General features: G+C 36.1%; 2 protein-coding genes and 1 pseudogene across 7 annotated transcripts; 1 reads left to right on the top strand and 2 right to left on the bottom strand.

Moving 5' to 3' along the window:
* Positions 1-1,161: 1,161 nt before the first annotated feature.
* LOC124831113 (Phosphoglycerate mutase family protein) lies at positions 1,162-12,126 on the bottom strand. 2 transcript variants are annotated; one of them, XR_015786487.1, is made up of 10 exons: positions 11,949-12,126; positions 11,430-11,506; positions 11,170-11,277; positions 10,957-11,036; positions 9,397-9,559; positions 3,295-3,369; positions 3,063-3,151; positions 1,787-1,906; positions 1,440-1,521; positions 1,162-1,365 (listed from the first exon to the last, which is right to left on the bottom strand). XR_015786487.1 is itself a non-coding variant. In XM_047305009.2 (10 exons), exons 1-10 carry the CDS (start codon positions 12,073-12,075, stop codon positions 1,353-1,355), a joined length of 894 nt encoding a protein of 297 aa, XP_047160965.1. In that variant the 5' UTR covers positions 12,076-12,124; the 3' UTR covers positions 1,162-1,352. The 2 variants fall into 2 exon arrangements, 1 of the variants encoding a protein (XP_047160965.1); XM_047305009.2 differs by having other exon boundaries at positions 1,440-1,481; positions 11,949-12,124.
* A 2,697-nt stretch (positions 12,127-14,823) lies between these two features.
* LOC124831114 (uncharacterized) lies at positions 14,824-15,524 on the top strand. Its single transcript, XM_047305012.2, has one exon. The coding sequence runs from the start codon at positions 14,890-14,892 to the stop codon at positions 15,364-15,366; it is 477 nt and encodes a 158-aa protein (XP_047160968.1). The 5' UTR covers positions 14,824-14,889; the 3' UTR covers positions 15,367-15,524.
* Positions 15,525-16,407: 883 nt separating this feature from the next.
* On the bottom strand, positions 16,408-22,467 carry LOC124831109 (protein RMD5 homolog pseudogene; annotated as a pseudogene). Of its 4 annotated transcripts, none has more exons than XR_015786794.1 (2): positions 22,335-22,467; positions 16,408-17,742 (listed from the first exon to the last, which is right to left on the bottom strand). The product of XR_015786794.1 is annotated as a protein RMD5 homolog pseudogene, transcript variant X2 (transcript). The 4 variants fall into 4 exon arrangements; XR_015786796.1 differs by lacking the exon at positions 22,335-22,467 and adding an exon at positions 22,101-22,318; XR_015786795.1 differs by lacking the exon at positions 22,335-22,467 and adding an exon at positions 21,589-22,094.
* Positions 22,468-23,846: the final 1,379 nt, after the last annotated feature.

The following is a 23,846-nucleotide window of genomic DNA, read 5'->3' as shown; positions in this document are numbered from 1 at the left end:
AGTGTAATTTTATTATAGATAATTAATTAAAACTTTAAAAAAATAGTTATAAATTTTAAAAAATAACATAAAATAATTTATATTGATAAGAGTAAAATATGAGACGATCAGTAATCCTCTTTATTAATATATATAAACGTATCCCACAATTATTCATTGTTTAGAAGTGACAGTAAATATAAATTTGTCCATCTGCCTAAGCTTAACATTAATATTAATAAAATGCATTGATAAATTCTATACGTGTATCAGCTAGGGATGACAAAAAAATCCGCGCCCGCGGATATCCGCGGATAAAATCCGCGACGGATAGTTGATACCCTCAGATATTTATTACCCGCAACCTGCGGGTAGCGGATATTTTAATACCCGCTTATAAACGGGTCGGGTGCGGATATTATACTATCCGTACCCGCGGATACCCGCTACCCGCAAAAAATAAAAATAAAAATTTAATTTATATTTTATTAAGTTAAATTTAATTAAAATTAACATTAATTTATATTTTACAATATTAAATTTAATTAAAATTTAATTAAAATTTATATTTAATTTAATTTATATTATATTTTATATATTTTTTATAATTCTATTTAAATTTTATTTTAATAATTTATTAAAATATATATTTTTTTAATATTTGCGGGTATATGCGGATATCCACGGGTATCCGCGGGTTTTAAAATACCCGCGGATATTTTTTAAGCGGGTATCCGTGCGGGTAGCGGGTCGGGTAGCGGGTGGATTTTTTTTTGTCGGGTCGGGTTGCGGGTAGGCACTATCCGTGCCCGACCCGACCCGTTGCCATCCCTAGTATCAGCTCTAACCCAGCCTACCAACCCGACGTGCTAGAGGCGGGATGAGCTAGTTTATCAGCCTAAAATTGTTCTTTTTTGTCAAAAATATCCTTTTAAATTATTAATCATAATAGATAATTTTAACATGCATAAATAATCATCTTTTAACTTATTCAATTCAAAATATTAATTAAGTAATTAAAAACTTTATATATATATATATATATATACAACCTGCCTACTTACGATGGATCAATAGTAAGGTCAAAACGGGTCATTTTGGCTCCTCTATCGTTAATTAAGTTATTATTCGTTAACTTACCATAAGTCTTTATAATCATAAGCGAACATGATACATGTCATGTCACAGTAAATTGTCATAACTCAGATTCATTTAATAATGAGTTGGTTGGACAAGTATTCCATAAGCAATTTTAAGCATAATTTGTGAAATATAAAATACATATGCCGCATATTCCGAGTAAAACGAAAATTTCTACAGAACCTTTTAAGCATCCTGAAGGTCTCTTGTCTGAATTGCTGTGGTTAGGGCATCTATCCTGTCACACTACAAGGAAAGAGAAAAATAAAAAATCCTGACTGATGAAAGGGGACTTAAAATTGTTTAGAATGTATTCATACCGATCAACAATGACCACAGAGCGAAGCTCACAGTTGGAAAAGCTGCAAATAATTGTTAAAAGCAGACAATTATTTCATACCGCTGCACACATATAGACGCGCCAGTTACATGAACGTCACTCGATGTTTAAAAATTTAAGGCGCCACATGAAACAGCATACAAGACTGAAAACAACGGGAAAGGTGCTTTTTGAACTAATGCAAACAAAACCGGTGGGAACTAAATTGTTGTGAAATCCATGAATAACCAATATGTTTTCATTTAAAAAGAATCACAACAATAAACTCAGTTGGCTCTAGAGGATGTGGATAACAAATAACTACATGCAAGGCATCGGTGAACTTACGGCTTTGATAATTCCTTCTTCTCCAAGTGATGGCTGTAATTTCCAAAAGCACCTAGAGTATGAAACAAAAATGCTCTGTGCGTCACAATTGCTATCTCCTTCTCTTTTCTTGTCCCCAACCTGTGATGGAGTGAAAAGTAAAGTGGGAGTTACGGATATGAACAGATCATACTGGATGGCAATTTCCAGTTCGATTAAAATCATCGAAGTTATTAGGAAAAAAAAAGAATACATTGTTTTTTCTTAAGGAAAAATTACATAAAGATAACTTTCAATAATTAAAAGATATACAACTTCGTATTCGATGGCATGTTTCTAAAGGTATTTGATAGTAAATTCAAGTGACAAAAACATATAGAGCAAAACAAAGTTACAGGAAGAAGGAAAAATATTTATTGTTCTTTTCATAACAAAAATTGCATAAATATTTAAATACCAATAATCACTAGATATATGAATTAATATAGCCAAAAATACATCTGTTCCAACAACATAAAATAGTCTGCAAGTTATCTATTCATTTTTCACAAAAGTGTGATAGACACTAATGATTCCCGTGACAGCCCCTTGAGAGAAAAGATTCACACATTACTATGCAGTTTCTAGCGACTACTAAAAGTACTAGAAGTGAAGGCAACATTAATTTCAGGGAAGACAGTTTGATCTTATCTTTCTATCATAGAGAAGAAATATACTATACTAGTGTCTAAAAAGTAGGAATATACTAAGTATTAACTTTGTAAAACGTAAGTTCAATTCTACAATTCTAGTGCAATTCCCAAATTCAGTATAGCTGAGTAATATTTTACCAACTGATATAGTTCAGAATAAGAGAAGGTCGGCTTACTTTTGGAAAAAAATTATGGAGTAATCACATGATTCACATCTACTACGCATGACTCTATACAAGTTGTTAACACACAAGGTTTCATAGACCCGAAAAGGTCGTCCTCAGATACCTCTAAGACTTGGATATGTTCCTCCAATGTCACAGCTCCAACTACTAAGTGTTCACATAAATAGGGTGTTTTGTCCCGCTTCTAGGTCGTGGTTACTATGCACGATAAGGGAGATAAAGTTTTTTTAATCAGATTCACCTGACTGTGATATATCTTTTGGCAATGTTAAATGTGAATAGCATTATGTTCTGTAGGTTGGATCTAGTGTTCTAGTAGTCATGTCTAATCTAGCAGTTGGTGGGGTTGAAGGAGTTGGTCAGGCTACGTAAAGCCCTGGGGGAACAAAAAGTATAAAACAACCAGTAACTGAATCGTACCAGTTCATGAACTTCAGCCCTCTAGATGCAATTTCTTCTTTTGTCTCTCTAACATCGGTCTTCCACCAAGTATCCTCATTACTGTCGATCTGAAAAGAAAATAAAAAGTGACTGAGAACAAATTATAATGTGCCATAATTTTGTACAGCGAAAGAAAAATGATAGCGGTCTTCTATGAAATCATAAACCACAACACAAGGGTGCATAACGTGAAAAAATTCTAGGTACTTGCCAGTGAAAAATCAATTGCAGGAAATAGAGATTGATACTCGCTGATGCTTCTTCTTTTGTCGCAGGGATGAACCCCCTGCATGAGAAAACACATGGAGAAATCTGTAAAGGTTCACATGATGACCTCAATAACAAGCTTAAGAAGCTTATATAAAAATCTAAAAAATGTACTAATATTGTCTATAAACATAAAATACAACTTCTGACAATATTGTGGTGGGGGAAGTAAATGAAGAAGCAACCTTAAACCTTTTTAGTGATTTTACATGAATCCCAGATTTAAATTTAATTTGTGATTTCATATTTTTATACATCAATTATCCAATGACCTTGTAAAATAATATGGAAAAATATCAAAGTTCATTGAACAGGATATTTCACATTTTTATTTCATTGAAGTCTTTTATTTCACATCTATAGTTCAATATAAGATCTCAATAACAGCAACAGATATAGTTTTTGATAGATGCATGCATGAAACCAGCCTCAATGTTGTTGGCTATGTCTGTTCAGTGTGTCCAAAGTTCAACATCTAATGGCAGTCCGAACTTATTTTCAATGCACAAAAAGCTCACTTTAAATATTTCTATTCCTCCATCCTTCAATCTCAGTGCCTAACATTAAATGTTGGAATAAGTCTATTGACTACGAAGTGATAACATTTTGAATTCCTACCGCACCCCTTTTAGTTACAAGATATCCATTATTGAGACTTGTTAGGCCTTGGAGGGTTTATGAGAGGAGAAGGGTGAGGAATAAGACCTAACTGTTATCTAACAGAATAACAGTTAAGAGGGCGGGAACAGGGTCTATATAAGGACCCTGTATTTGTTTCTGAAAGTTAGTTAGTGACTTGTTTGTAGTTGACCGGTCTAAGGACCAGGTGAAGGAGGTTAAGCTCCTGTGAACATTGTATTCTTGATTTGTTGGTGTGAATGCAATTCCATTCTTTCTCATTCTATTTTGCTCCGTGTTGGTGTAAGTAAGTGAGAGTTAGAGAGCTCGTTAGGGATTTCATCTTGAATACCTAACAAAGTGGTCCGACCTGCCGGATCAGATCGGAGGAAAGCGCGAGTGATGGAGGGAAGAATGGTCAAGGTTGAGGGGAAGATGGAGCACCTGGAGTTGGCGGTCGACGGTTTGAAGGCAGAGACGGCAGCGAATCGCCAAGAATCGATCGCGATGCGCAAAGACATTCAAGAATTGTTACGGTTGATGGGGAAACGTAACAGCCAAGGGGAATCAGGCTCGGATGAAAGTCAGGATTCAGTGAACCATAATGGAGGGAACCGGCGCGAGAACGAAGGAGGGGGAAGAGAGGGAGAGCGATCAGACAACGGCTTTAATTGGAGACGACGGGTGGAGTTACCCATATTCGAAGGACCTGATCCTCTGTATTGGATTAACAGAGCGGAGAAGTTCTTTGAGATTCAGAAGGTAGCGGAAGCGGAGAAAGTCGAATTGGCTCATATCAGCATGGAGGGAAGCGCGGCTTACTGGTTCAAGTTCTGGAAAGACAAGGCAACGGATCGAACCTGGGAGGGGTTGAAGGAAGCATTGCTGATCCGATTCGAGAGTCGCCACCGTGGGGGAATTTACGAAAGAATAGCGGCGATTAGGCAGACCACTACCGTGGAGGAGTACGTGAAAGAATTCGAAGCATTGGCGGGGCAGACAAAGGAATTTTCCGATAACCAATTGTTAGGTTATTTCATTGCGGGGTTACGTGAGGAGCTGCGGTGTCAGATGAGACCACATGATCCCCGCGATTTGATGACGGCGATGAAGATTGCGCGGGACGTAGAGGAAGCTCTTCGCGGCCTAGGGTTGATGGGATGGACGGCAGCGAAGACTACCCCCGCGTGGGGACGATCGTCAGGAGGAGGAGCGGTGGTGACGAGGACGGAGCAACCAAGGGGTAGCATGGTTCGAGCGACACCGATAGAGAGTGTGGGATCGGTGAAGCGCGACACGGCGCCAGGGAGTGAACCCGTGAGGAGCGGAGGTTACGGCGGCGGGGACAGTCGGAATCGGAGCTCAAGAAATTTGCCGTATCCTGAGTACTTGAAGCGCCGGGAGGAGGGTAGATGTTTTCGCTGTGGGGGGCCCTTTAGTCCCGGGCACCAATGTCCTGAGAAGAACTTGAGGGTGGTGCTGTTGGCCGAGGACGAAGAAGGAGATGAAGGAGAGACAGGGGCGGAGACAGAACCGCCATGCATGGAGTTGTCGGCTTTCTCAGCCGGAGGGCTGACTCAACCAAAAACCTTGAAGCTGCAGGGGAGAGTGGGAGAGAGAAAGGTGCTGATACTAGTGGACAGTGGCGCGAGCCACAACTTCGTTAGTCAAGAATTGGTAAGGGAGCTGAAACTCGAGCAGGAAGACACATCCCCATATCACGTCAGTTTGGGGGATGGTCAACGAAAGAAGACGCGGGGGTGTTGTCCGAGAGTGGTGGTTTGCATGGGGGACGTCGAGATCATGGAGAGATTTTATTTGTTCGAACTGGGGGGCGTAGACATGATTCTCGGAGTGGAGTGGTTGGCTAAGTTGGGTGAGATCACGGTAGACTGGGGAAAATCCACCATGTCGTTCTGGCAAGGGGAGCAGAAACGCACCATAACCGGAGACCCGAGGTTGGAGAGGAGGGTGATAGAACCCGAACAACTGCTGAAACTTAGCGAGGTAGAGTCGTGTGCGTTGGTTTGGAGTCTGGAGGGCAAAGAGGCAAGTTGGGAGACTGAGGAAGAAAGTGAGTTGACGAGAGAACAAAAGGAGGATATGAAGAAACTTTTGGAACAGTATGCGGGGGTATTCCAGGAATTTCCAGGACTGCCACCTAATAAAATGGCGAAACATCAGATTGTTTTAAAAGAAGGGGCCGATCCTGTAAATGTGCACCCTTATCGTTACCCACATGTCATGAAATCGGAGATCGAGCGACAGGTGGCGGAGATGTTACATGCAGGGGTTATCCAACCCAGTATAAGTCCATTCTCCAGTCCGGTGATCCTCGTTAAGAAGAAGGACGGAAGTTGGAGATTTTGCATCGACTACCGGGCTCTCAACAGGGTGACTGTTCCAAACAAGTTTCCCATCCCGGTGATTGAAGAGCTTCTGGATGAACTAGGGGGAGCGACGTATTTTTCGAAAATGGACCTCAAATCCGGGTACCATCAAATAAGGATGGAAGAAGAGGATGTTCCGAAAACAGCGTTCAGAACGCACTTGGGCCACTACGAATTCCTGGTGATGCCCTTCGGCCTCACAAATGCTCCGGCCACCTTCCAAAGTGCCATGAACGAGCTGTTCCGACCCTACCTGCGGAAGTTCGTTCTCGTCTTTTTTGACGATATACTCGTGTACAGTCCGACTTGGACTGAGCATATGCAGCAGGTGAATCTCGTGATGGGGCGACTACAGGAACAGCAATGGGTTGTCAACCGAAAGAAGAGTGAGTTTGGAAGAACATCGATAAGATATTTGGGCCATGTAATAACAGGGGGAGGTGTCGAAATGGACAAGGAGAAAGTGGAGGCGGTTCTAGCCTGGGAAGAACCGAGAACGATAAAAGCGCTGAGGGGATTTTTGGGACTCACCGGGTATTACCGGAGATTCGTCCGAGATTACGGCAAGATAGCGCGACCATTAACGGAGATGCTAAAAAGGGGGAGCTTTGTCTGGACTGAAGCTGCTAGAGGAGCAATGGGTCGATTAAAGGAGGCGGTGACGACGGCCCCAGTGCTTGCGCTACCAGATTTCACACGACAGTTTCAAGTGGAGTGTGACGCCTCGGGGGTGGGTATCGGGGCTGTATTGACACAGAGAAAAAGACCCATAGCTTACTTTAGTAAGGCGTTGTCGGAGGGGACGTTGGGGAAGTCGATCTACGAGAAGGAGCTCATGGCGGTGGCGTTGGCGGTTCAGCACTGGCGGCCCTATCTGATGGGTCAGAAATTCGTAGTGCACACTGATCAGAAAAGCTTGCGGTTTTTGCTGGAACAGAGAATAACCACCCCAGCTCAACAACACTGGATAGCCAAGCTACTGGGCTACGATTTCGAAATCGTTTACAAGACGGGGCAAACTAATAAGGTGGCTGACGCTTTATCGAGAAAGGAAAGAGATGAATCGGAGGAGGAAACCGAGGAGGGTATTCCAGGAAGGGAGAAGGAGCTGAATATGGTAGTAAGACCATACTGGAAAGACTTCCAGGAAGTGGTAAAGGAAGTTGATGAGGACGAAGAGCTTAGAAAAATTATAACCGCCCTAAACCAAGATCCTGACAAACATCCAGCATTCACGATGGAGAATGGGAGGTTGCATTACAAGGGGAGACTGGTTCTCTCAGCCAAGTCAAGTTGGATTCCGAAGCTGCTGGTTGAGCATCATACTACACCGACGGGAGGTCATTCGGGAGTATACCGCACCTACCGCCGGATCGCACAGTCCTTGTACTGGATCGGAATGAAGAAGGCTGTAACAGAATTTGTAACTCAGTGCCTGGTATGTCAGCAACACAAATATTTAGCAGCCTCTCCCCAAGGATTGTTGCAACCCCTACCAATACCCCAGGCTGTGTGGGAAGATATCAGCATGGATTTCATAGTAAGGTTGCCGAAATCCAAGGGGTACGACGCGATACTTGTAGTTGTGGATCGTCTGAGCAAGTACGCACATTTCATTCCTCTCAAACATCCTTATACCGCAAAGACAGTGGCTGAAGCGTTTGTAAAGGAGATTGTGAAGTTGCACGGGATACCCAAAACTATAGTCAGTGACCGAGACCCACTCTTTCTCAGTTTGTTTTGGAGGGAATTATTCAAGTTACAGGGTACTCAGCTTCAGATGAGCACCTCCTACCATCCAGAGACTGATGGACAAACGGAAGTGCTCAACAGAATTTTAGAAGGGTATCTCAGATGTTTTTGCTCTGAACAGCCTAAAAGCTGGAACATGATTCTCCCTTGGGCCGAATACTGGTATAATACCAGCTATCAGGGAGCAGCGAAGAGTACCCCTTTTGAAGTTGTCTATGGAAGATCACCCCCTACTTTGACCAGGTTTGTACCGGGAGAAACGATGGTAGAAGCTGTAGCCCAGGAATTGCAGACGCGTGATGAGGCACTGCAGCAACTTCGTTTCCATTTGGCAAGGGCTCAGGATGCGATGGTCAAACAAGCTAACCGAGGGAGGAAGCCAGTTACGATTAAGGTGGATGACTGGGTATTTCTCAAAATCAGACCGCACCGACAAGTTACGATGCCTGTGAGGTTGCACCCGAAATTAGCAGCTAGGTATTATGGACCGTTTAAGGTGATTCAGCAGATAGGGGAAGTAGCATTCAAGTTGCAGTTACCTGAGAACGCAAGGATTCATCCAGTTTTCCATGCGTCCCAGTTGAAGTTAGCTATTGGAACGAAGCAGGTAGAGAAGGAGCTGCCAAAAGATCTGCAGGAAAGTGGCCCAACCTGTTTGCCTAGCAGAGTGTTAGATAGAAGGGTCCAGCAGCAAGGAGGGGACCAAAGAGAGCAATTACTCATTGAATGGCAAAACAGTGGGGAGGAAAGCGCCACTTGGGAAGATCGGGTGATGATGCAAGAACAGTTCCCAGAATTCAACCTTGGGGACAAGGTTGATTTTCAAGGGGGGAGTAATGTTAGGCCTTGGAGGGTTTATGAGAGGAGAAGGGTGAGGAATAAGACCTAACTGTTATCTAACAGAATAACAGTTAAGAGGGCGGGAACAGGGTCTATATAAGGACCCTGTATTTGTTTCTGAAAGTTAGTTAGTGACTTGTTTGTAGTTGACCGGTCTAAGGACCAGGTGAAGGAGGTTAAGCTCCTGTGAACATTGTATTCTTGATTTGTTGGTGTGAATGCAATTCCATTCTTTCTCATTCTATTTTGCTCCGTGTTGGTGTAAGTAAGTGAGAGTTAGAGAGCTCGTTAGGGATTTCATCTTGAATACCTAACAAGACTTGACAAAGCCGTGAAGGAGAAAGAAATTTCGCTGTAGTACATGTATCAATATGATATGTAACTGTCTCCTACAAGAACGTCTCTGTTTCAATTTATAGAAAAGGTTAGATTGTAAACTCACATACCATACGTTCCCGACAAAGTTCAAAAGCAACAATAGGAGGGCAGTTCAGACTCGAAATTGCAGCACGATTGCTGTTTCCTGCGTTTTCCACCATAAGAGGTAGCACATCTGTTCTATCTGTGTAGTCCTCACCTCCAAACACTCCAACAGCAGTTTGTAGTGTCCTAAAACCTTACATATATTGGCATTTCAGACAATTCATAAGAACAACATTCCAATATGAAGTACACAAGCCTAGAATTCAAAATATATAACCCAATACAGCCTTATTCAACTAATGCATCTTCATTCACGAAAACATTCCATAACAGGAACAAGTTAGCACAATAATTCTAGGCTTAATTAAGTTTTAAGTACCTCATAAATTTGCATATTTCCAATTAAGTTTGTAATGAAAGTTTTCTAATATCCAAAATATTTTTTATTTTTACTTAAATACCTAACCATTTGATTTTGTTGTTAACAGAATGACATAACCACTATCTTTATCTTCCAATCTCTAATTCAATAATCAACTCTATCTATCTCCAATCTCCTCAAGCTTATTGGTCAACTCAACTTGCTCTTAGAGAGAAAAGGTACAAGTTGACCGACAAGTTAGAGGAAATTAGAGAGGCAAAAGAGAAGTTGATTCATGAGTTAGAGAAGGAAAGTGAAAGTAATGGTCACACCATTGCGTTGACAGCAAAATCAATCGTATTGTACTTGACAGAAATAAAAAATAGAACAAATTTTTTAATTGAAACTTAATTAAAAATACTCTATTTCATATGTTACTTATAACTTAATCAAACCTAATATCTATTTGATATTTTAAAGGAACTCATATCCCCCTTAAACTATGGATAGGGAGATAATTTTAAATGGCATATTAGTGAGTAACAACTGAATTCACAGATGGATAATCCAAATCCTGCTAACATTAGTTTACTAAACGATCACCACAGCAATTAAAGAGACAGCAATTAGTTTACTAAACTCTCCTGAATTGAACTGTTCCCTTCCCAAGACAAAAAATATTCCCATTTAAAGAGACAGCAATTACATTTTGCCGCAATAATTTCTACCTGGAAAGATAATATACCAGGTCCATGGACTTGCTGTACACATGTTTTTATTTACACAATTGACTCACACCAATGTGCAAATTTAAAGACTGCCGATCTGATGTTGCTTCACAGTAGTCAGACACAACCATAGTCCACAGTTATCAATCAATAAAATTTGATCATGTTGCACAGTGAACGTAACAAATACAAACACAAGACACATTTACATTGCAAAATAGTGCAGTGTTCCCATACCAAAAAATTTCCCGGAAAACACAGAGGAGGTCTAAGCCAATTAAAAATTAAAAGAAAGAAAAAGCATACCAAGCCCACATGACATGGAAAATTTGTGAAAATGAAAAATGAATAATTACCTGATCTTCTGAAGCTTTTTTTTTTTGGCACAAGAGTTTAGAAATTAAGTATTCTTTTATTAATAAAGAGACATACAGTTTCTCAATCTATATAAAGCATTTGAGTGGCACACTAAAGAAGCAAACGCATGTTGCTACCTCAATAAAGGAGATACTATGACTAGATCAATCTTCTTCATAATACCAGAATCACGAACATGCTTTCGCAAATTGTCAACCTATCAGAAGAAAAAAATATTACACATTCATGACAGTAAATAATATTTTCCCTCTCTAAACTACATCATGACTCAAGGCATGTAAGCTTCTCCCTTCTGAGTATGTTTCACACAATAAGTTGCGGTGCTTTACCTCTTGCCAGCCCAACGGCGTAATATGCGCATCAAAATATTCAGACTTCATGTATGCGTCGTAGTTCTTATCTCCCTCCACATTGTGGATCCCCTGTCCGTGCCTGACCTGGACATATGCGTTTTATAAGTTGGTAGTATCTTAATTTGCATAATGCAATCTCAAATGTACTTGATAATGAAATATACAACATGTCAGCTTCAAATTCACAAGGGATACGGTATGTTGACTGAAAACGTGAGTTCAATTCCAATACGAACCAGATGAATGGTTTTGCAACGGTGCAAAGGAAACACGCATGGACCACCATCACCGCAATCCATATTCTCTGACAAGCCTTGCAAACATTCACGCAACAGAACAGAACGAGAAGTAAAAGCAAAATATGTAGTATCAGAATCCAAGCCACAGTCGGAACGTTAACATCAAAATTAAAAATAATAATAATACCGTAATCATAAGTGTTCCGAACAAGTAATTCACTAAACAATGAGTTATGCACATGAAATCACGTCGAGAGCAAGAACGATTTAAGGAAATTTAAATCAACATCAATTCAACGATTATCAGTATACTGTTACAGTTGAATCAAATCGATAGGTTGCAATCATTCAATTATTTGTTTCCTAATTCTCTGATCCTGCTTCGGTAGATCTTCTGTTCTCACACCAAATATAACCTAAACGTGCTTCTCTGACACACGCGCAAACTACGGAAAACGGAATTTGAGTGGCCATTGGAAGAGAGGGAAAATCGATGTGAGTGAGGAGGTATCTTACCGGAGAAGCGGAGAGCGGAACGAGGAGAAAGGAGTGGAAATGAGACGCGACGAGAGCGTAAAGAAGAAGCAAAAGATGGCTTCAAGGTTGAGATGCTGCTCTTTACACCAGCTGTAACTGTGCTCATGCTCTTCCCGCTGACTAGAACAACCTGCTAAATAATATTAGTTTGATTTCGTTTCTTTTCTCTGATGTTGTTACCAGCGTTATAAGCATGTTTTACTCGGTAACTTCAGTAACCATTCATAAAAATACAACATTTTTAAGAGAAAAATATTAAAATCAAATTAGTGAATTAAACGTAAAAAAATATCAAAATAAAAAATGATTTTCATAATTTATTAAAAATAAAAATAAACTGTAAGCAATTATTTATTTATATAAAATAGTAAACATATTACTTAATCAAATTGCATGCCTAAAAAAAATTTAATGGTTGTATTTAAACTATTTTATTATCTTACTGATATTTTTAACTTTTTAACTAAATAAATCCGGATTAACTAAAATTAACAATGCAGACTAAGACATTTTAAATTGCGCCAAGAAAGAAAGACTTATGATTTTAAATTTTAAATTTTTCATGTTACACTAGCACATTTCATTAAAACTTTATTTATAAAAAGTAAATCTTAAATGTATGACTCCAAATGCTCTTATCTTTTTATCTTTTCGAAATTTATGTCAACTGATCATAAGCATGGTTATCTAAACTTTGCTAACTCATTATTAGTACACCAATAATTAATAAAATAGATCGACTAATGAGTAAGGGTGGACAAACTGCATTGTTTGTACTGTACTACAAACCAAGTATAGTTAACTACAAAATAGTTCAAATAACTGGATTGAACTAGAAAATAGTTTAAAAAAACTGAGTTGAACTATTTTTTAGTTCAGTTAACTAAAATATAATTCAGTAAATTGTTTTTTAATTCACAGTTTAGTTAACTATTTATTGTACACTTCAAAATAAATATACATGCTTATGAATTGTAAAACAGTTTAAAATTAAAGCTAAAGCATAAAGTCTAAATGATACACATCAAGATGAAAACAGTCTTCGATTACAGGCAATTACATAATTAGCCTTACTATACTAAATTATATCTATACTATAAAAACTAAATTATTTTTATTAAAAATTTAACTATACTGTTTTGCGATTCAATTTAAAAAAACTGGACTTTTCTATTAGTAATTAACTGTTTCAAATGGTAAACCGTACAATAGTAACCAAAGTAAACTGCAATTCGTCTTGGTATCGCAAACATACACAAACTGCATGTTTTTCTTTTTTTTTATCTTAAAACTATTTCAGAATAAGTTTTAAAAGTTTATTTAAATTCTTAACTTGAATAAAATTTAATTGCATTGATTACATTAAAAAAATTGATAAGAAAAACCTTGGTCAAAATCTATTCATTTGTAAATTTCAATGGTATAATAAGTTTTAGTAAAAATAAAAATAATAATAAACTAGTATGATATATAATTATGAAAAAGTAGGATATACAAATATAAATTAATACAAATAACTAAGTTATGAGAAAAAAATAATTCATAACCATTTGTAAATAGTATTAAATGTGTTTTTTCTTTTTTATTTATCTTAAAACTATTTTAGAATAAGTTTGAAAAGTTTATTTAAATTCTTAACTTAAATAAAATTTAATTGCATAGATTACATAAAAAAAATTGATAAGAAAAACCTTAGTCAAAATCTATCCATTTATAAATTTTAATAGTATAATAATTTTTAGTAAAAATAATAATAAACGAATATGATACAAATATAAATTAATATAAATAACTAAGTTGCATGTTTTATGAGAAAAAAATAATTCATACCAATTTGTAAATAGTATTAAATGTGTTCTTTTTTGTCTTAAAACTATTTCGAACAAGTTTGAAAAGTTTATCTAAATTCTTAGAATATTTTATTTTAAAACTAATACTTAAAATTGTTCTTTTAGAAATTTAATTTAGGATATTTTTTTATTTAAAATCACTTTTCAATAAGTTATTTGATAAAAAAATAAATAGTATGTCTTCATTATGTTTGGGTGTAACTGCAGTTTGTTTTAATGAAGTTGTATTTTCTTACTGTTTTAAAACAGTTAACTGAACTACTAATAAAAAAGTTCAGTTTTTATAAATTGAACTACAAAATAGTATAATTCAGTTTTTAATGAAAATAATTCAGTTTTTATAGTATAATATAATATAGATAATCTATAGTTTAGTATATTTAGGTTAATCATGTCCAACTCTACTAATGAGATAATTATTTAAGAAAGTTATATAATTAAGTGATATTATAAGTTATTATTTCATATATAATTATTTTCTATGTTTTAGATACTTGGATTAGGAAATTTGAAAACCTAATTTAAAAATACACTTTGAATTTCTCTATTATCGGAATGTGGATTCTGAATGCGTATTATAGACTTTTAGATTGATAACGTTCCTTTCTAGGTATACATCTTTTCTAAATTCAACAGTTTAGAATATATTTTGAAATTATACAAAATCAAAAAGGTATTTTAAATTATTTGAATATATGTGTGTGTGTTTTTAAATCTGAAAATACATTACAAATTAAATATAATTTAGAGCATGCAATACAAAATATATTTTTAAATTGTATAATCTAAAATAGTTTTTTAGCCAAGAAAAATCCAAAATACTTTTTATTTATTAATAATTTAAACCTTTTCCATCTATAAAATATTATGTCATCCAGAATATTTCTGATTTACTATAATTTTAACCTTTTCAAAAGTAGCATAAAAGAAATTATACTTTTGATGTGTGGAGAATTTTGTCTTTTTGAAAGAAATTATGGGCTTGTAACAAATTAACAATCCTTAAATCCACAAGAAGGAACCGTACCTTAAATCTCTCCCCTCCTAAACAATCCAATCCATCTATCCCGATGGCTCTGAAAATTCAGCTCACGTCCCCTTTTTTCTACTCCGCTTCGCCCGTCACTCTCTCCACCTACAAAATCACCACACGAATCTCGTGCACCGCCGCTGGTGACGGCGGCATCAGTGACGCGAGGCTAGCGTCAGAGTATGCGCTTAGGGTTGCGAGAATGAACGCGCATTCGTTGAAAGCGGATGAGGCGATGAGGAAGAGCAGAAAGCTCCTCTTCGGAGAGCTGTGCGAGTATATGTGCCTCAACGAAGAGCAGGCCCAAGATAAATGGAGCAGCATGGATGAAGACGAGAAATTGGTTTTGGTGAAAGCTTTTCTTAAGGAGTGGGGTTCGCATTTTCATCCTTTGTCCGCCAGGTCCACTAAAGCGATGTTGGAGGAATATCTGCTACAGGGGAACGCACCTCCCAAGTCTCCTAGTTCTTCTTCCTCCTTCTTTTCGGGACTCAATAGGATTATTGGTTTTCCGTAGACAGTTACTCCATTTAGTTGGACTTCATTCTTCAATTTGGTTCCTTGTAATTTTCATTTTCTCTTACAAAATAAACAAATTGGGCATGGGGTTGCATGCCGTTATAGAAGAAATGTACGCCATTCTTTATGCAGTAAAATTTGAAGGGTTAAATGGTAGATGGTCTGAATTTGTTGATGGCCTGCTCTGTGTTACATCATTGCTAGGGTTAGGATTCCTCGTGGTGAAAATTTTGCCATCATATTTATTTCCAGTTTAGTTGTTCATATTTCATGTATCTTATAACAATCCATTGTCTAGGCCAGATAAGAGGTTTTGTAAACAATGAACAAGGAATCTGGTGTCATGCATGTATTCCGTGATCGTTTTCGTTTTAGTCCAGAAAAGAAAAACCAAATTAAGACCAAAATGATTTGCGAACACCACAATCTGTTTTAGTCATTTGATACTGGATAAGAGAAAGAGATAATAGAGAAAATTGTATATGCCATAAATGATGTCACACGAGGAACGTTATAAACAAAACTTATGAGTGGCAATATGATATTTGGAGTGAAGGAGTGTTCTTCTATAATTTTCCTTGAAGGACTACTTAAAAATTAAGTGCAAAGATGCCAAGTTTAGATATATTCTTTTAAATTGAAAATTCTTCAATAAAATACTTTCTCGTAATGCACTAAAAAGAAACATGTTAACCCGCAAAATGTTTAGGACATATAGATCTAAATTAATTTACTGCTGAATGCTAAATGATCAACAGAGATACATGATTAAAACTACTGCGGCTGTATCTAATCGCTCACGTCACAAAATCCATTGTCATTAACTAGCGCTTTGAATGATTCCATGATGAGTATAGTCCAAGCAGTGGCTGCTTTGAAATCCAATTACCTGGAGACAAATAAACAAAATATGTAGCGCAATCATATAGTACATATACATAGCTATATGCTATCGCAGTACCCAAGTCGGAAATTTTGTAGCAGTAAAATCAATGAAGCATCTGAATAGTAGTTGAGACAGAAGAGCGAGACGGTAGAATGGACGGAGCTCCCGGCTATATAGACAGGTTCTTTCAACTTTTATTCACTCGTTGGTCTTATCAAAAGTAACAGATATTTTGGAATATTTATATACAACCAGAAAGCTGTAAATGATGTATTGCACAAATGAAATGTACGGAACACAAACATCATCAGAAATACAGTTGTCTGCAGTGTGTAACTGTCGCTTCGGCTGGACAATATGGACACTTGAATGTTCGGGTGCTGTTTTTTGATAACTTCATAATTGATTGCTTGCAAAGGACATGTAAGCATGGCAACAGCATTGGAGGATTCTCTTCACTTCCTTGGTCCCTACTCACAGGGCAAACAAAAATGGAGTGAAACTGAAATTCCTTACCCAATTCTACAGGCACCGGCAACTGTTTCATTTCCTGCCACTCTTGCTTCTTAGCTGCCATTACATTTGCCAGCTTTAACAAGGTGGGCAACCCCTCAACTCCTGCAGCAACTGCTACACTCAGTGGGTTCTCATAGGACTGCCCCAAGAGAGTACAAAACTGCCGTGCGAGCTCTTCAGTTGTCATCTCCCAATGAATTGGGGACATCAACTCAGAATAAGGGGAGCTCTCTAGCCTTCCTGCATACAAGAGGCAACCCATGAGCTTTGGGAACTCGTCCTTGTTGAGGGAAGCAAAAGGAGCAAGATAAGTTCGGGCGTATTTTAAGGCATCAGCTCGTGTCCCATTTTGCAGGACCTCTACAAACTGCAGTCTGTGAATCTTAAGCTCAAGATTAGAACCAATATGATCAAGTTTCTCTCGATTAGCAGAGACCCATGTCAGAGCAGGCTGAAGGTTTTTCTCCCTCATAGCTCCAATAATCTGATGCATTTCTAAAAATTGAGATCTAAGTGCAGTTGCATCAGGCTCTCCAGCCTCATTTACGAGGCTATCTCCAAGATCAAATAAACCTTGACGGTAAAAGTGGTTTGCAATGATCTGATTGATAATACGAGTATCAAAGTCCACATTTCTGTATGCCTTAGATATGTCAGGATTTAACAATTTTTCAAGGGGCCTTTGATACTTGATAATACTTCCGTTCACTTCCTTATTTGAACCTTCCAACTGTTGAAGTGGTCCAATAGCATTAATCTTGAACTTAAGTTCTGTGAGAACGGATTTCTGGTCAGCAGGAGAAGAGAGGTCACGGGATGACTGAATTGCTGCCAATGCCTGCTCAATTTCACGCCCCACCTGGTCAACAACTTCCTGAGACTTGGAAGAGGATAATTTTTGCTTTTTGGCTACACGATCAAATGCATCTTTGATGCTACTCAGCTCCATCTTTATGCTCAGATCACAAACTCCTACAAAAAACATTACAAAGAACAATAAATCCTGTTCAGAAAGACACAACATACAGTTTTTATAGTGGTAAAGCTAAGAATATAGCACTACACAAGAGGCACTACACCATCACAGAACCATACACTAGCAACCGTTATAGTCCCCCATAGACAATTGTTAGTGCATGTTTGGAACGAATTTACACTAAACATAACCAGCTTTTTGGTTAAAGCAACAGCAATGTTGCTTCTGTTTTGGTGCACTGGAACGTGAAATTTTATCTTCAATTGCATATCCAAACACGTTGTTACTAGTTAAACCTTACAAGACTTTTTTCGAACTAAAGCAGTACAGCCACATTTTCTACCCAAGAAGTTGAAACTATTTGCATATTTGAAGTTGAAACTACAGCACTATACACTCACCTCAGGTCAATTGATATTTGAAGGGAAAAATAAGTTAAAGTTGGTTATAAAACATCAATACAAAGAAGTGACCTACCGAAGATGTTGAAGCCCCTATAAGCTCAACACCAAGTATAGGGTTTATGTTCACCTAAGTCTCAAAATAACAGTATCAGGGAATCTTAAACTGGATATGTTTTATTGTGTAAATGGCCACTTAAACTATGGATAAGCTGAAATATACACTAAGATGATCCTCCAACTTTATTTATAATAATGAGAAAGACTCTAAGCTAAATGTTGTACAATCACTGCTAAATCTTCTTCTTATGGAAGGTTGGTAGAATTCTCACAGCAACTAGAACAAACTACTTCATGTGGTACTTAAATCTTGAGGTTCTCATCTAATGGATTAGTCTTTTGGGTTAAGTTTCTTCTATGCTTAAATTCTAAAAGTTGGTACGTTCATTCAGAGTTGAGCTATGGAAAGAACTGTCTAAGCTAGATTAGGGCACAAACCAAACTCAGATACGTGATTGAAGCCAACAAAGAGAAACTAGTAACCATTGGGTCATTGTCAATAGGGTGAAAGCTATCAGGGACATCGGCCCTTAAAGGGGATGACAATAATACAAGTCTCACATTGAGTAGAATAAACTACATGATGTAGTACTTAAGCCTTGAGGATCACCCACCTAATAGGCTATACTTCTTGGTTGAAACTCTCCTTGTGCTTAAGTCCTAACAGATGTCCCAACTGACTACGAAATAAGAATTAACTAAGTAAAAGATCCTTATGATAGAACCAACTGGTAAGAGAGAAAAATGAAGAACACTCAAGGCACAGAAGAAATTTTATCATCTCTGCACAGTTACAATTGTTGAACAATTGGATGCACTTCATTAGGTTAATTTAGGAGTGTACCTTAGCACCCGTCCACACTTCCTGTTGGAAGTCCCACATCGACTAGAGATAAGGCCAATTCATAGTTTATAAGTGGGTGCAAACCTCACCTTAAAAGCCGGTTTTGTGGAGTTGAGTTAGGCTTAAAGTCCACTTCTAACATGGTATCAGAGTCATGGTTAGAGCCTATCCTAACGATATTTGTTTTTTGCTGGGTATATTGTTCCACCCGCTATGGGCCGCTATCGGACCACCCATTAAAAATGTCTAATCCCACGCTCGAGATGTATATACCTCGGCGTGATGGGGGTGTGTTAGAAGTTCCACATCGACTAGAGATAAGGCCAATTCATAGTTTATAAGTGGATGCAAACCTCACCTTAAAAGCCGGTTTTGTGGGGTTGAGTTAGGCTTAAAGTCCACTTCTAACACTTCCTATTAACACAATGAATAACTCCCCTCTACCTATTAATATATATTATCATCCACTTGACTGACTGAACACCTGACTAGCCATTCAAGGGTTACGTAATACATTCTCCAAAATGGATTTGGATCCTCTTGTTTACAATAAATATGAGAAGTTCTGTTAAATAGATTTAACCATTTACTGTGTTTTTACTCATACACAGTTGAAATAAAAACTAACCAACCCATTATCCCACTAGATCAGGGGTTTATGTTTTCCATTATCTTTTTGTTGTTTTAATTGGTTTTTATTTTATTAAAAACAGGATTCTCCTGTTTATTGTGAACAAAAGAGGATCTCAGTACCTATAAACATCGTCAGTTTGTGGAGGTATATCATTGTCAAAGGGTTTTGGTAGCGGTTTTATACCACCAGAGTTTGCTCCCAAGTTACTAATACGTTTCTCCCGTGAGAACTAAGACTTAAAAAACAGACAATTAAAAAACCAAATGAATAGTTTAACCAAAGGAAAAATCAATCATTTTTAAATTTAGATAGATTGTTTCTTATCTCTAAATGTACAGGATTGGTGCTCTCTTGTATATAAATATCGTATTGTTATCATGGAATAAGCACAACATTCTTTGGTCTCAGCTTAAAATAAATCATTTTTCCATCTTTTTCCATGTCCATATGTAACCCTTTTTTCATTACCATAACAATGATATCTGTGAGCCAACCCTTATAAATATCCACAGCTTAACTTAAGAGTTGAACAAGAAAAAAACGTGCAGAAGACAAAGGTGTTGCAATTGTCACTATTTGACAACACCAGCTAGCAACTAGTAAAGGAAAGGAGGGAGCACTGAACTGAAAAACAAATAAGCTAGAAATTTCTATCGATAATAGCATCAGAAGTAGATGTGGATCTGCATGGACAGTATCAAGAGAACACTCTTAAACGTTTCAATATACATATACAAATCAAATTCAGCCAAAGAATAAGATTATTGACTTCTTAAGTGAAAATGAAGTTTCATGGTGATAATTGTATGACCAAATGTCAGCAAAAAATAATGGAATAATGTAATAGGTAAGTTTCAAGGTCAAATTCAAGCCTAAAAGATCATCTATAAAATGTACCAATGAGAACTGTTTTCCTTGACATTTTCTTCTTTAAAGCCATTACCTCATGTCCATAATTTGAAAATTAAAGGGTAGTTTCTTTTTGACATATAAGAATTCTCAGTTATACAAAAATTACAACTTGAAACCCAAATCGCATCATTATGTGTATTCCTAGATCATAAATTTAAATGAGTGATAAAATTTGTTAAAAAAGGAAGAATTACAATCCTTATCCAGGTTAATCAAAGAAATATGAAACCTGAAACAAATAGTCTTATATCTTCAATCAACTACCAATGATATGATTCATCCATTTAGATTAATCATTATGTGGCAGCAAATATCTACAAGCGTCAATTTGGCGTTTTGGAGTTGAGCATGGAATTCACACTTGAAACTGGAATTGTGTCTATTAACTAATTCTAATTTTTATATTTACATGTCCTTCTGAAATTCAAATCATAAATTCCAAGATCAGTCAAGGGAATTAAAAAGTAACTAGCTCAAGTCATTTACAATACCTAAATAACACCCTGAAGTTGTTAATTCCTCACCCCAACATTGTGCAGCTGCTCTCCCCCTTTCTATTGCCACCACCACTGCAGGTACCTTCCTACATGGCCACCAACCACCACTATAACCACTACTATAATCCTTACTACCAACACCCTGCCAACCCTGCCCCCATTATCATAGTTATTAGCAAACTTTAGATCTTACAATCACACAGTTGAATTGAAATTGTACTTATAGTCCTAATTCCGTGTCAAACTATGCATGAAATCTATAATTCTAAACCAGTTCCAATTGTCAGAATTGGAGTTAAGATTACAATTCTAAACTGTAATTCCAAATCCATCATCCTAACAAACTACTAGTAACAGTAATAATACCCATTGGTTTACTTTAAACATCCAATGAAAACAAAGCAACTAAGTTATTTGCCTACAATGACTTCACAAACTACAAGACAAACTAAATACAAACAAAAATATGTATTATAGTGTTCATGATAACTTACGGAAACTGAGACTTGCAAAGCCTGCATTGCACAACAAAATTTTCAAATCTACAGTTTACTACACAAGCTAAATAGAACATATCCAGAGTATGCTTAATCTGTAATGGACAAAATTTTCAAATCTACAATTTGAACATACACAACAAAATTTTCAAATCTACAATTTATTAGACCCGCTTAATGGAAAAATTCATTTATAAAGAATCAATTTCACCACAGGATTATACAAAATGGTAAACGAAGATTACTGTGTTCGAAGTAACTGAAACATCACAAAAATCAACACAGTTGACAAAAGACCTAAGAGTATGAGACACTCCATTGTCAAAAACAAAGCACAACACAACTCTTCAACGGCAGCAATCAAAATCCACAGAACTAAATCGGAAGGTGTAAGCAGTAAATAACACAGCACAACAAACTGTTTATTTTCGATCACAATCCCTGGTAGCGAACCAAATATAAATTAAAATTATAGGGAAAAAACCATTTCTATTCAAAATTCCACTTACTATGAACTTTGAAATAAAAATTATGAATATGTGAGGGAAGGAAGAAGCAAGAAAATCAAATCAAAAGTCGCATAAACTAACGAACGAAAATGAATTTATCGGTTATTAGTCATCGTTTTTGTCGGAGTAACTACAAATCGTCGAAATAAAGTAACGGAAAATAGAATAAAGAATTCGAATGAGAGTGCGCATTCTTGCAAACAAAAGAAGAAGGTGTAGATGGATTTGTGTTACCTGAGAAAGAGTGTGAGGGAGAAAGCGAAAGCGTGTGCGATGTGAGGGAGACGAGACGAAGAAAGGAACCAAGCGTGCGACTAAAACGGGGTGTCCACCAGAGACACGTGCCAAAACAAAAAATCCTCTTCTGGACCGCATTTGCCCCTACTCTTCTGTAAATTTACTTTTAAGCCCTTTGGGGTTTTGATGGATCAATCCATTTACATAATAATTGATCTATTTTTCAGAGTTGGAGAGATCTTGAAAGAGGATTTTGCCTTTGAGACTTAACTATGGGCGGTAAGTCCATCGATGTCACGTGGCTGATTTTTGTACATTAAAAACAAAAAACAAATTATCCACTTAAAGTTTTTAAGTTCGTTTAATATTATCTTTATTTATTTATTTATTTTTTTAAATACAAAAAAATTACACTTTTATAGGTATTTTATCCTTCGCATACTCAAATAATAATTTATAACTTATCCTTCCCCTTTCAAAAATCATATATATGTATATGTATAATAGATCAAACTTTAATGATGTTAAATTCGTATCTAGGGTCCTTTTCTATAAATCTTTCAAGGTATGTTTCTGTTATTTCATTTAAAGCATTAAAGGAAAATGTTTATGTATTCAATGGTTTTAAATATACATGTTTTTAATAATTACCCACTAAAATAATAGAATAATATATAAATATGAAATATTTTAAAATAAAGAATGCCAACGGGTCTGAATAGTTTATTTACTATCCTTGAAAAATAATTGGGATTTACTTTTATATTTACGAATACTCATGAATATGTATATAGTTTTATATTTTATTTATTTTAAATGTTAAATACAATTATTTTAAATGTAAATTCAGTTTAAAAAAATATTTTTAGTATAATTTAAATCAAATTATTTAAAAAAATAGTAACCCAAATAAATTGATAAATTTAAATAAATCGTTTGAGATGTAAATTTTAAAAAATTACAAAATAACTTCAATATCATAAGTCTAAATAAAAATATATATAAAATCAATTTTTAAACTATTATTTTATTATTAATATATTTTTTACTATATTATTTAATTAATAAAAGAAATTAAATAAATTTTACTGATAGTAATTATTAGGTAGGATAAGATACTATGATTTTCGTACTCGCCCAATTATCATATAAATAATTAAATACTCGTACTTTTTCTTTAATATAATATTTATACTTAATTATTTGTTTTCAAGGATTACCTTCTAACATTAATTTGTTTGTATTTAAATGTTTATATAAAGAAAACCTTAAATAGATATATAAACTTAATTATTTTTATTAATTATCTATTTCATTCACTTTCATTTTACTATCAATAAAAGGTTTGATATAGTTTTTCAGTTCTTAAAAAATAAATAATAGAGTTACTTTTCATTTAATTAATAATAAAAGTGTTCATAGATATTAATTTATTTTAAATTAAGTATAATACAATTAATAATCAAGTGTTTTTTAATATATATTAATTTATGTTATACACATACATAT

This window comes from Vigna umbellata, chromosome 5, assembly GCF_029865625.1.
Source record: "Vigna umbellata cultivar VRB3 chromosome 5, Vumbellata_1.0, whole genome shotgun sequence".
Taxonomy (NCBI): Eukaryota; Viridiplantae; Streptophyta; class Magnoliopsida; order Fabales; family Fabaceae; genus Vigna; species Vigna umbellata.
The sequence above is the reverse complement of the archived record's forward strand: the minus strand, read 5'-3'. Positions and strand labels throughout refer to the sequence as shown.

Excerpts from the sequence above, each read along its gene's own strand:
- LOC124831113 (XM_047305009.2), bottom strand. The coding sequence starts at position 12,075 with ATGAGCACAGTTACAGCTGGTGTAAAGAGCAGCATCTCAACCTTGAAG. Across the intron at positions 3,370-9,396 it reads AACTTTGTCGGGAACGTATG|GGGGTTCATCCCTGCGACAA; the intron begins GTATGTGAGTTT and ends TTTCTCATGCAG. Across the intron at positions 3,152-3,294 it reads CTGCAATTGATTTTTCACTG|ATCGACAGTAATGAGGATAC; the intron begins GCAAGTACCTAG and ends TTTTCTTTTCAG.
- LOC124831114 (XM_047305012.2), top strand. The coding sequence starts at position 14,890 with ATGGCTCTGAAAATTCAGCTCACGTCCCCTTTTTTCTACTCCGCTTCG.